Here is a 12796-nt window from a genome sequence, read left to right on the forward strand (position 1 = left end):
GTCAGCTCCTCTGTGTGTGTGCATGTGCGTGTTTTGCTTTTCTGCCACCGTACGCAAGGGATGTCGGAATGGCAGCAACCGAACTGCAAAATGCGAGCTCGCTACCTCCCTGCCGTTTGCGTGGGCCGAAAGGACACAAAACAATAAACGAGAGAGTAACGGTAAGGGGCAAGTGAGTTCAGCAGGGGGTTAACCATAATTGCACGATGAACGCCCGAAAATCGCACACGACGCTCGAGCTCAAAGGACAGGCCACACGATGCAACTGCAGAGTGCATGTACTCCCGTCCAAAGAAACCACGGAGAAGAAATTAGCCAGAAAACTGCGCTTGCTCTGCCTCTTTGAGCAAAGGGAGAAAAGATGTCGTGGTGATTGGACATGATCTTCCTTAGTCTCTGTAGAAAAAACGCGGGCAGAAAGCTGCGCTCATAGCAGCTTGAGCAAAGGCCCCAGTAGCGTTTGCTGTTGCACCATCCGTGTCTAGTGTGTGTGTGAATCGGTTATACAACGCTACCGAAGCCACCTTTGATGTGCTTGAGAAGCACATTCGTCACCTGCTCTCGATCGTTGATGTCGTTGAGCTCGTCGTGGAGGCCCTTCAATCCGCTGCCACGCTCCATGAAGGAGGACAAAGCATAGTCTTTCCCAAGGCGGTGGTCCGTAACACGATTCTGCGGGTGATTGTACGTTCGCATCTTGTCAGAGCGCTCCCCGCTGCTCCATTGGTTTTGCCATGCTTTGTGGAGAGAACTGTTCTGCTCCTTCACACGCTGCGCCAGAATCTGCTGCGCTACCATCTGCAATGCGAGCTCTTTGTTTCCGAGGGCGGAGCGGGACTGGTGACACTTGACGGATATACCAGAGGGCTTGTGCGTGAGCACAACGCAGTTGGAGCTGCTCTGCATGCCCTGTCCACCGGGGCCAGAGCCGCGGACAAAGTCGATCTTGCAGTCGTTTTCGTGAACATCAACCGATACCGGATCCAGCACCGGCATCATGGTGAAAACTGCGGTGGAAGTCTGCATCTTTCCTGCGGCGTCTGTCACCGGGACGCGCTGAACTTTGTGCACGCCGATCTCGTGGCGCATGTTGCGATAGACCCCTTCCCCGCAAACCTGAAACTCGTTAGAGTTGGCGGCTTCACTGCCGTCGTCCTTAACCACCGGACGAACCTTCCAGTTGCGAAACTCCGTCGCATACATGCGATACATTTCCGCCAGCTCTGCGGCAAACAGACTCGCCTCCTCACCTCCAGCCTTCCCTTCAACGTTGATATTCCATACATTCGTCACGGACCCTACCAAATCATCAGACCCGATCCGGCGCTCCATCACCGCATTAACCTCGCCCTCCAACAACCGGAGCTGGTTCATGAGTGTAGCGATGTCCTCCTTCACCATATCTAAAATCTCCTCATCTTCTCTATTGCGCAGGCTCTTGGACTGTAGCTGATCGTGCAGCGTCGCATTTTCATCCAGCTGCCGCAGCACAGCACACACCTTCGCTGCGATGTCAAGCTCGTCACGGTACTTGGTATTCCACCTCACGTAGTCGAACGGGGAGCTATCCACGCAGTTGACAAGGGCGTTAACTTTAGTGTCGCTCACAGAGTCCTCCTGCCACTTTTCCAGCGCAATCCGCTTCTCATGAAGGCGGATCAAGTACTCGGTAACGAGAGGGTGGTGAATAGAACCGATCAACGCTCGTGTGTTCTCCTTGAGCGCCCAGTCGCAATACTCAGCTTTCACAGCGGACAGCTTTTTGACACCGCCTTGTGTGCCGCCAGCCCCGAACAGCAGCCGCGCCGTCCACCACAACATTCACTCAGTGAAGCGCCAGACCGCGCAGGTCGAAAAGTCGTGCTGTGGGGCTGTACACCTAACGAGCCGAAGAAAGTGAAGACGGAGACCATTTCACTCGCAAGGCTCCTCCAGGAAGAATAAGAGAGACTAAGAGCATAACAGAGGAGCTCAAAAGGACACACCTCAAAGTAACGCGAGCCAAGACAGACGAGAGCCATCCATAAGACCATCTGGTGTCCGCCGCTCTCTTGCACTCGTTGCACACTGTACGTGCGAGAAGAGTGCAGCCTCGGCTTTGTTCCCAAACGCTCCGCAGGCACGAGAAAGTCAATCGTTTCTTTCGTGGTCTTCAGTTTCGTGGCTACCATCTTGAGCGCACCGAGAACGGGTATGGTACATGTCAAACTAAAAGTAGAAAAGCACTGCCATCGCGAGAAGCGAACGGTGTGCAGCACTATGATACATTCATCGCCCAGCACATACACTATATGCACACATGTTCAACACTCCGCGGAGACAACGAAAGGCAGGCCAGAAACTCGGTACATTTCGGAGAAGAAAAGACGAAAGAACTGCTGAGCGCGAGATCCGCTAACCAGCTGATCAGTTGTCAACAGAATCCACAAACTCTTGGAACTGCTTGTACGTAATGTCCCCGTTTTCGTCCTCGACACTGTCGAAAAGCAGAGACACCAGTGTATCCTCGTCTTTCTTGTTCATGTTGAAGTACAGTACAGTGTTGAGGGAGATGCGAAACGTGTTGCGGTTGAGTCTCGAATTGGCACTATGATCGCTCAACAAGCGAAACTGCTCTTGCACACTTCCCTTTCGCTGAATAAGCTTGAACTGCAGCACATCACGGAGCTGCTTGCGTCGCTGCTTCTCTTCGGAAGCGGTGGCGGCAAGTTTCAGCTGATCATTCTTGGTCATGTTTACGCTGCGGATAGACCGAGTTGTAAGGGAGGCCTCGTCCATCGACTCAGAAGAAACGTCCACAATTCGAAGGAAGTCGTCGTAGTTGATCACGCCATTGGTACCAGGGGACAAGTTCTGCACAACCAGAAGCGCCTCTTCGTCAGTGATGCTGCAGCTGCACGCACGCAGAAACTCCTTCACTTGAGCGTAGCCAAGAGTGCCTTGTGGCGCAAGCGCAAGAAATGCCTCGTTTGCGCGTGAGAACTTAAGATTCAGCTGCTGCTTCAACAGCACCACGAGGCACTTGATGCGGTCCTCGGTGACGACCTTGTCAGTGCCATCGAGAATTCTCTGCGTTCCCGCGTCGAGGCCAGTGAGCAGGAATGGACGCCGGTAAATTTCGATCACCCGACCTACCTGAAAATCATCAGGAGTGAATGGTACCGTGGTCCCATTCGGCATGTCCTTTCGGTGCACTCCCTTTGCAAGAAATCGGCCCCCCAACATGCCCGAATTTCGCTTCGGCTTTTCGAAGATCTCCAGCTCCTTGGTTTCACAATGAAACGAAACCACAAACTCTCTGCTTTCGTCGCCGGCACCAATCGGCTTGGTAAGCTTCGCAGAAAACTTCATCACTCGACCAGATTCGCGCTGCGCCATCTCATCGTCGACCCTTGCCGGCTTGCCAACTAAAGAGAGCCAGTTGCTTCGCGTTTCACGCTCGCTACCGAACCCGTTCGGCGGAGGCGGGTAAAAGACCGAGGTCTGCTTCTTTGGTGTCTCAAAAGGGGTGATATCTACAGCGTCCCTGATGATTACCTGGTACCTCTCTCTGACGTAATTGCGGGTGAAAGAGTCACTGTCGTACACATAAAACGGCTTCCCGTAAATCATATATGTTTCGCCGACTTGAATATCCTCGGGGCACAAATAATCGTTTTTCATCAGCTTTCCGTACGTATGCTGCTGATACCTGCTCTGCGTCAAGTCGGCGGACGGGTGTGGGATCCGCTGGCGGTGAATCAAGATCGGCCCTCCCCATCGGCCGCTGTTCTCTGGCCTACGTTCAGCGATCTCAATTGTGTTGTTTTCCAGAAATACTCTAATGACACAGTAGTGTAAGTCGCCGCTAAGGTTGCCGCGATCATCCCAGAGCGCCAGATAAGTCAAGTGCTCGTTGATCTTATTCTTCAAGAACTCCTTCGTGATCGCAATATCCTCTGTAGAATGCTTCGTGTAAATACCCGTTAGCTCCTGCTCGATGGCGCGCTTACGGTCCATATCGTCCGAGGATACCACTCGTTTCGTCGACCTTTCCGCCGAGGCCGCAGCGGCGCGGCTGAATGAATCCTGCGGAATGCTCTGCGCATCCGGAACGTCCTTCTCCAGAACCTCGCGAAAGTAACGGCGGCTCCGTTTGTCCATATCGACGATGTAGAACATCTGGCCGTAAATGTTCACAGAATCCCCAATTTGAAAGTCACTAAGAAGAAGCAGATCAGTAGGGTTCCGCATGTCTTTGGGAACCTGACGACGAGAAAGGATTTTCGACTCACCCAGGCCGCTGTTCCTCTGGCCGATTTCAGTGATAGAAAGACTATCATCCTTTACAAAAAAGCTGATGCGCACCTTGCGCACACGCTCTTTCTCTGCGCTGCTCTCTGAAACATCTTCGATAAAGTACCCCAGCATTCGAACGACAAAATCATCTAAATCCGCTTTGGTGAAATCCTCAGAAAACCACCCGTTCCATACAGCCGCTTTGTCCTCGGCAGCAGCAGCCTCAGCAGCGGTACGAGACATTTCAAATGGTTGGCCATTGTAGCAGTATTTTGTGTGAGGTGCGTGGTCTGTTTTCCTCTCGAGAAGCAAGTTATGGCTTTTTCTCAATGTGCTTCGATTGATAGGGTCGTCGTGAAAATCGGCGCCGATTGCCAACGGCAAATTTTCGCTTTGCGGTGCATATGCAAAGTGCTTCTCCAGCTGCGTTCGAGCAGCACTGTTCTTCATGTTTGCTGCGTTGCTTAACTGTCAGAGCTGCTTATCTACTATTTGATGATCTACTCCTATTGCTGCGTGCCAGCACGGGTGTGTATATGCCTTAGCACACGTCAGAGCCTGACTGCTTACAAGAGAAAGAAAGGGATCGAATTTTATAAGTGACTAAAATGAAAGCAAGAGCAACATGACGAGCCGAAAAGCATGCTGAGAGCCCTCGGCGGTGAAGCCAGCACGCAGCAAAAATATTTCTTCAGCAGATCCTCTTTTTTTTTCGCTGTACAAACTTTTGCCTTTCAACGCGTCTATTTCTCTGCCATACAGCATGGGCACAACGCCACTCTACCCCCGGCACTGCCACGGGCCCCACACACCGCGTGGTGCCAAGCAGCCGTAGACACGCGCCAGTGCAGAAGTGCGCCGACCCAGCCGGCGAAGCGCGGCCTCCGCCCCAGACCCTATACCCACCCTCCCCCGCTCCGCAGGGTCGCCCCACAGCCGCTCACCTCGTGGCCGGTCGCCACCTTGCACATCCCTCGGGGCGTCTCGGGCTCCCCGAGCCAGGGGGCGGTGAGGGCCGGGTGGGATACGCTCGGGTCATGGCGGCATACTGCCCATCATATGGTTCGCACAAACACCTTCACAGCTGCAGGCCTCCCCCACGCAGCGCCATCCAGGACATGGCTGGCGACACCCGTAGCGATAAATCGCTCTGACTTCGCTACGTCGTAGGTGCCTGACCCTGGCACCACCAGAGGTGGTCCAACATTGGCACAGAAAAGGAGCTTTCTGTCCTTTTCACAGAACGGGTGCTGAGCGCTGGATACCACACCCGGAGGTGTCTCTCGTCAAGGTTTCTTTAGATGCTGTAGTGGCAAAACAACTCGAGAAGCGGCAGTGAGGGTGAACTCAAGCGACCCCACCCTTTTGCGTTTCTTTCATGCTGCCGTGTTTCGAAAATAGGACTGACAACGGTATGCCGAGTAATAGATCAGTACGGCATAAAACGAGAACAATGGTAGGGTATCGCCAAAGGGTAATCACTTTTGACTAATCTAAGAAAAAAAGGCTACCCTGAGAACATAAGCTGTGTAGGAGGGAAAATATGACTAAGATTCAGAGAGAAAACTAATCAGTCTAACTCTATAGTATACTGTAAAAAAAAAAAAGCGAGTTCCACGGTTGTGACTTTACCACGAAAGCAGACACTAAAAGGAGATCAATCCTTCACGCAGAAGTTGAAATGAAAGGAAATTCCAAAGAAGCTACGCAATCATACTCGCTGGAAGAGTATTTGCGTCTCACCGCCTGAAGGCGCGAAGAGCCACTGCATAAACGCTGAGTGAACGGGAGAAGCTGCTCAGTGACAGGCTGAAGCTCATCAAATCCGATACCCTGTGCAAACGGAGATACTTCGATTTCCCAGAGACCTTGGAGTGAAATCGCGCCCTTGGACCTGTTGTAGCGAATCAAAAACGCTCCTAAAAGAACAGCCCCTGCCGCAATGCGCGACGGAAGGAACTGCAGGAGTGGATAGCAGTGCGCAGCGCTCTCCAAAAACAGAAACGTGGCGTGACACACTGCGGGCGCCATGTGGCAGCTCTCCAACAGTCGACAAGTTATCGGATACGTCGTGGGAACAGTAAACTTAAACCGGAGAGTGGTCACAACGTCGAACTCCATGTCGATCACCTCCCTTGAGGTGTACGTGTTAGCTGTCACGGCGACGCAGTCATTCACCGTTGGTGGCCAGATTTCTTCGTGCTTAGCCGCAACCAAGATAGCTGTAACCCCCACCAGTTGCAGCTTTGTACGCGGGATACTGTAGAAGAAAAGAAATCTATCAATGATATCTACGGCGAGAAAAAATGTTTCGGGATGAAGTTTGAACTCTGTGACGACATCAACCAGCCAATCTATCAGGATTTTACGCATGCGGTCAGTGACCTCCGACTGGCGGTCTATGTACATTCGCTCACTGTAAACCACGCGCTCCACCTCCAAGAAGTATGTCAAGATTTCGGAGCCATATTCCGACACAAAACGCGATTCATTAGTCAGCGGTGTTGGGGGTTGAGCGGCAGGCTTGTGATAGGGTTCGCGAACTAGATTGGTCTGGTTCGAGAAAGGAATCCTCATTCGCAGTGGGACCGCCATTTTGACCGCCGTGCTTCTATGCTATCGAGTATGCTGCATTGTTGTGAGCAATTACAGTTGTGTCGAATAACCAAAAGAAGGCAAATGGGATAAAGAATAAGAGTAGAACGCATCGCTTAAACATGTCAAATGTGGATTATCAAGAATGTGGATCACAGTTGTCACCCTCGACCCCTCCCTTACGCTTGCGACTCTTGCTCTTTTTATTTATTTTCGTTTTTTCAGGCATTTACAGACTCGCTTCAAGTGTGATAATTCAGTGAAATAGGTCAAACCCATCGATCGGGTCCGTTAGCACACAAGATAGAAATCGAATGCATCGATGAGCACAGCACCTAGAAGTTGCGAACTTTCATACGAGAAAGTTCAGCTCCCCGACGCTTTGAAAATCAGATTCGGTTTATCATACTTCACCTCCATTGTGGCTGACAGCATTTTCTTGCCACGGCGCCCCTGCCCAAAATTCTGGTCCCAGAGAAGACGTTGGTTTTCCTTTTTCTTCTTTCAATGTCTCCGTCCGGCCATAAAGCATGAGCTGAAATCCACACTACCCGGCCTGTCGAAGCCCCCATTTTGTGGTGCCAAGCAGCAGCAGACACTCGTCACGGCAATCCGCCGACCCAGCCAGCTGAGCACGGCTTCCTCACACACACACTCCATCCACCCCCCATCCTTACCGTAGGTCACCCCACAGCCGCCCCCGCCATCCCGCGCATTCCCTGCGGTAGCCAAGGCCCCAAACCAGTAGGCGATGAGGGCCGATGACGATACTTCCGAGTCAGGTCGGCACTTTGCCCGTCACACGAGTGGCACAGGCGCGTTCACAGTAGCAACTCTCCCCGACACAACGCCATTCAGGACATAGCACCACCGACACCGGCAGGGATGAATCGCACCAACCCCCCTGCGCCTCAGATACTTCGGCCTGCAACCGCCAGAAGCGGCCCGGCATTGACACGCAGAGGGGGGCCGCTTGCATTCCAGGGGGGGGGTGGCCCATCTAACCCGAACACCACGCCATGGTTCCCACCGCCAAAACGATTTCTTCAGGGGCTCGGGGGGCAAACAGCTCCGCCCCCTACTTTTTTACGCACCCAGAGGCGTCCCCGGGAAGAAGCCAGCCCCCCCCCCCAGTTGAGGATACCTAACCGAAGCTTCGCCTTTTTCAAATAAGTCAAGAAACGATAAACAGCATCCCCGCCGTTATTTTTCCAGCACCCCACGCAAGAGCAAGACGTAACCACCGACCTCCTCATCAAATCCATTTCAATTACATCCCCGCTCTCCCTTGCCCTTGGCTGTCGCTTTTTCTCTCTTAGAAAGTCCATCACCGCACCCGTGCAAAGGCGACCCCCCCAGCACACGCGAACACAGGAGCCCTCGCTTTTCCCCCGTGACGCTTTACTTCGCTCAAACGGTATCGTCTCTTCACATTTCTTTGCCACGAGCAGCACCCACAGCCATCTGTGAGCTAACCGCGGCAACCATGAGGGTTTTTACGCCACGGAAGCTTTCCGGCGCAGGATTCGGTGCCCTTCCGGCGCCGATTTACCAGCGACAAGGGCTAGAAACACACGCCGGCTTTCAATACCTTGGGCCAGATAGCGAAATATGCAAGCCGGTTGCTTTGACTTGTGCGAGCGCGCATGGGGCTGCTGTCTCTAAATGCTAGTTTCGAAATGCGGACGCCCTCCTTTTGCCAAACGGCCCCTCGAAACTGCGCCAGGGGAGGGGGGGGGGGTAGCGTTACCCAACGCCGTGCCAGAGAGAGGGCGATATCCCTGCACGGCAAAGCGCAAAAGCAGACCCAACAAGCAAGCCCACAAGGACAGAAACACGATCATGACACCCAAAGAAATTGCTGCTGAAGCTTGGGTTTGCGCCGTAAAAGAGCACAGGTCGACATTTATCTTTTATCAAAGAGGCCTCTTTCCCCCTCCCCCAACAACATAACCGAGTACCTTCGGAAGTATGAGCAACTGAAAACCCCGGGGGTACGCGAAACTCCAACAGCCCTCTGGTGCCCACCAGTCTGCGGGCACGAAGGCCTAAAACTGATTGCATTACTCGCGCTAGTGCAATTGTTGAATTTCGTGTCCTTAGCACATTTTAGCTCAAAGCAATACGGAGAACGAGCCTTCAGTTTCCATGAGACCAGCAGCTTTTGTCCCCCAGCAAATTCCCACACCGCGGCAAAAACACATATCATGAGAGCAGCTAAACAGCAAATGTTTTATCGTTTGCAAAACACGCCAGTTTTGCCAGCGCGCTTAAAGAAGCAGAAATTTGTGCCGCTGGGGTTTGGCGATCGCCAAGGATATCGGTGGCTGGTTCCTCGATAAGTGAAAAAGCAAGACCCGGCGATCCTGGGGGAACACCCCTCCACCACTTTGGTTGCAATGAAAAAAAAGACCATTTCTCCATAAGGGCGGAAATGCCTCGCTTGGGAAGGCCCCGCGCCTCGTTTTTTTGGGTCCGGGGGGGGGGGCATGCGGCGTTTTTGTGTTTGGGGGGGGGGCCGGGCCTGGCCTTCGCCGGGGCCCCAGGGCCGCACCAACCGCCCCGCGCGGTACCCCACAAGACACCGGAACCACTTTTTTTTCCCAACGCCAAAAAAACACCAGTATTTTTCCGCGACTGGAAAGACTGGCTTTTTCCCGCCCGGATGCTTACAGGCGCCAAAATGCGATTGCCAGTTGCCAGTGAAGCCCAAACCAATGATAGCCGCGGGCGCCCATAGTCTGACGCCCAAAAGCAGCACAACGAACCGCCGGTTTTCGTTATTGTTCACGCGGTTTCTCCCTAACCCATGTGCAACTTTCCTTTTTTTTATAGTTCCCTGGGAGGGGCCTTAGGCGGCGCATTTTTAGTCGAAATCATCTTCACTGATTGTTCTGCTTTGTCGCCTTTTTTAAAAGGGGGCCTCGCTTTGAAGAAAGGCGCCGGCGCCTTGATCACACCTTCAATTAGTCCGTGTCGCGTCCATTCTCCCTTTTCATGTTGGGTTTCACCCCCCCCCCCACACACACACACACCACCACCACTTCGCACAAGGGGAAAGATAACCACACCGGCCGGCCTGCCAAAAGGGCCGACAGCATTTTTTTTTGAGGACCCCGAAGCCACGTTCAAGAAAACCCAAACCACAATTCGACCACCCGCCGCCGCAATAGACCCCGCACCGCGTGGCGCCAAGCAGCCGTAGACACGCGCCAGTGCAGAAGTGCGCCGACCCAGCCGGCGAAGCGCGGCCTCCGCCCCAGACCCTATACCCACCCTCCCCCGCTCCGCAGGGTCGCCCCACAGCCGCTCACCTCGTGGCCGGTCGCCACCTTGCGCATCCCTCGGGGCGTCTCGGGCTCCCCGAGCCAGGGGGCGGTGAGGGCCGGGTGGGATACGCTCGGGTCATGGCGGCATACTGCCCATCATATGGTTCGCACAAACACGTTCACAGCTGCAGGCCTCCCCCACGCAGCGCCATCCAGGACATGGCTGGCGACACCCGTAGCGATAAATCGCTCTGACTTCGCTACGTCGTGGGTGCCTGACCCTGGCACCGCCGGGGGTGTTTTGGCGTAGGCGGGGGCTTTTGGAATGGCTGTTTTTTGGGGGCAGCGGGATGCCCTTTTTTGCTGGGAATAATGGCTTCTGGATAAGGAAGGGTGAGGGATGCAGTGAAGTAATTTTTGGTTTGGGGGGGGGACAATCGTTTTGGGGAGCGGGTGCGGCGGCGGCCGTTTTTGGCTTCGGGGGAAGGGGTCAAACGCGGGGTCGGCCAACTTAGCCAGTTCTGTTTGATACTGGTGGGGTGGGGGTCCGCGGGGGCTTTGGCGGTTTTGGTGGGGGTGTCGTGGTCGGGGACTCTTTCGCGCGAAAGGTGGGCAGGGCTGTATGCGTAACTTCCGGGAAAGGGGCGTGTTTTGGGGCACGGGAAACGGCAAAGTCGCGGCGCAAGGCGTAATGTTAAAAAAAGGGCAAAGGGGATGTGCTCGCTACGCGTTCTTGGATTGGCGGCGCGGGTGTGTGTGTGTGTGTGGGGGTGGCTGGTTGCGGTTTCTCTGGGGGGTTGCGGGGGCTCGCGTTGGGGGGCGTTTCTGGCTGCGGGTTAAGGGCCCGGGGGGTTTGGCGGTTGTTGACGCGCGTTTTGGCGGCCCCTGCTGGCCTTCCCCAGAGGGGGGGCGAGGCCAGCCGGCCCCCGTGTCCCGGAAGAAGCACCGCAACCCCCCTCGCGGGAACCCCCACACACCGGGGCGGCCCGCCTGCACGGTGGCCCACCCGGCTTGCCTTTCTTTGCCGGCCCCCTTTTTGTTTGTTTGCGCTTCCTGGGGGGTGGGGGAGGGGGGGGCGGCCGCCACCCGCTTTGCCCGCGGTGCGCCCCGGGCTTCGCGGTGGGCCTAGGCCCTGCGCTGGCGCGCCCGGGAGGCCCCGCCGCCGTGCCGGCTCCCCGCCATGTGGGCAAAGCTGGCGCCGCGGGCAGCGGCGTAGTCTGCTTGCGGGTCTCCGAACGCTGCATGAACGCCGCCGCTGGGCCTTCGATGAAATCCATGTTCTCTAGGCCGTGGAGGCGATGCCTGCGAACGCGCGCGGGCGTCAGCGCTGTGACGCCACATGAGACACCGATCTCCACGACGCGCTTCGCGCCGAGCGTCTCGCATAACCAAGCGAAGAAGTGGTTACTCGTCGGCAGACGCGACCATGTTGGGTGGCTCCAGCTGCTGGCCGTTCTCGCGCAGGTCCTGGCTGCACCAGCTTCTTGTCGGTGAAGCGGAGAGGGTACTCGTAATGCGCTGACTGAGGCGCAGTCGTGCATGGGGCCTCACGGTTCGCCACCCGCTCCTTGCAAGGCTCCATGTTGGCCGCGGGGTCACGGGTGCTGACGATACACAGAGGGCACAAGAGTGTGGAGTGAAAGAGGCTGGCGAATCAGAGAGGTCGAGGGCCGCTGAACTGGAGACCTAAAAGGCGACTCAAATGATGTGCTGCGTGCCTGTCAACGAAGACGGTGTGGCAACACACCTTGCAGGCAGCAGCGTACGCAGAAGAAAGGGAGAGGGGGAAGTGAGGCGCATGTAGGGAGGAGTGCGCGATGCAGTATGGGGTACACGCGGTGCTCCTCACAGTCGTTGAGGCACCATGCTTGATGATGTGTGCACGTGCAGCCTGGGAAAGGGTTCAGCGCAGCGCGACGGAGACATGAATGGGGGTAGGTAGGGAAGGGGGGGGGTCCGCCAAGAGAGCTCGCGACGCTGCGCGCGCGCCACTTCCTGTTCTTCCAAGTCTGTCATACTTCGGGCAATTTCTTTTGCTTGCTGCGCGCACGCGCGTGCCGAGGAAGCGGGAGACGGAGAGTCTCGGCCGCTCGGGGTACGCACAGACACACCGACACGTAACCAAACCAAAAGAAACGTAAGGGGGACGGAGGTTCGACTTTGGTAAACGAAGAGCATCAGTTGTAAAAAGTCCTAGTCCTAGTCGTAGGGGGAGGAACAGAAAGAACAGCAGCAGCAGCAAACAGAGAGAAGGCGATGGCGCTGCACTTCAACGAGTCCACACACACACACACACGAATATAGTCGCCCACCTCGGCACACTCGACAGACAGATTTGCATCCCTGGGTGTGTGTATGTGTGCGTGTACGTGCGCGCGTGATACTGTGGGCCTCTCTCTACACAAGAGCGCCACGTCAAGGCTTGGCAAGCGAATCATGGAAAAAAGGGTGTATGCAGGTGGGCGGGGAGAGGAGAGAACACCTGCTTGATACCATGTGCCTGCATCTCACGACTGTTGAAGATATGCGAGGATGGGAGGAGGGGGGACGCCAAAGAGACTGGCATATGCATACGTGTATAAGAAGAAAAATGCTTAATTGGAAGAGATACCATCCGGGCGTGTGCGTGCACGTCGACGGTTTTGCGTACGTGC

At 55.2% G+C, this 12796-nt stretch overlaps 3 protein-coding genes across 3 annotated transcripts; all 3 read right to left on the reverse strand.

Annotated features, from left to right (window-relative positions):
• Positions 1-501: 501 nt before the first annotated feature.
• On the reverse strand, positions 502-1821 carry LMJF_25_1450 (peptide chain release factor-like protein; the record flags this gene model as incomplete). The annotated part of the gene is made up of 1 exon (XM_001683850.1): positions 502-1821. One exon carries the CDS (start codon positions 1819-1821, stop codon positions 502-504), a length of 1320 nt encoding a protein of 439 aa, XP_001683902.1.
• A 585-nt stretch (positions 1822-2406) lies between these two features.
• Positions 2407-4728, reverse strand: LMJF_25_1460 (conserved hypothetical protein; the record flags this gene model as incomplete). Its single annotated transcript, XM_001683851.1, has 1 exon — positions 2407-4728. One exon carries the CDS (start codon positions 4726-4728, stop codon positions 2407-2409), a length of 2322 nt encoding a protein of 773 aa, XP_001683903.1.
• A 1215-nt stretch (positions 4729-5943) lies between these two features.
• Positions 5944-6873, reverse strand: CYCA (cyclin; the record flags this gene model as incomplete). The annotated part of the gene is made up of 1 exon (XM_001683852.1): positions 5944-6873. The coding sequence occupies one exon, from the start codon at positions 6871-6873 to the stop codon at positions 5944-5946; it is 930 nt and encodes a 309-aa protein (XP_001683904.1).
• Positions 6874-12796: the final 5923 nt, after the last annotated feature.

Source organism: Leishmania major, chromosome 25 (genome assembly GCF_000002725.2).
Source record: "Leishmania major strain Friedlin complete genome, chromosome 25".
NCBI classification, from domain to species: Eukaryota; Euglenozoa; class Kinetoplastea; order Trypanosomatida; family Trypanosomatidae; genus Leishmania; species Leishmania major.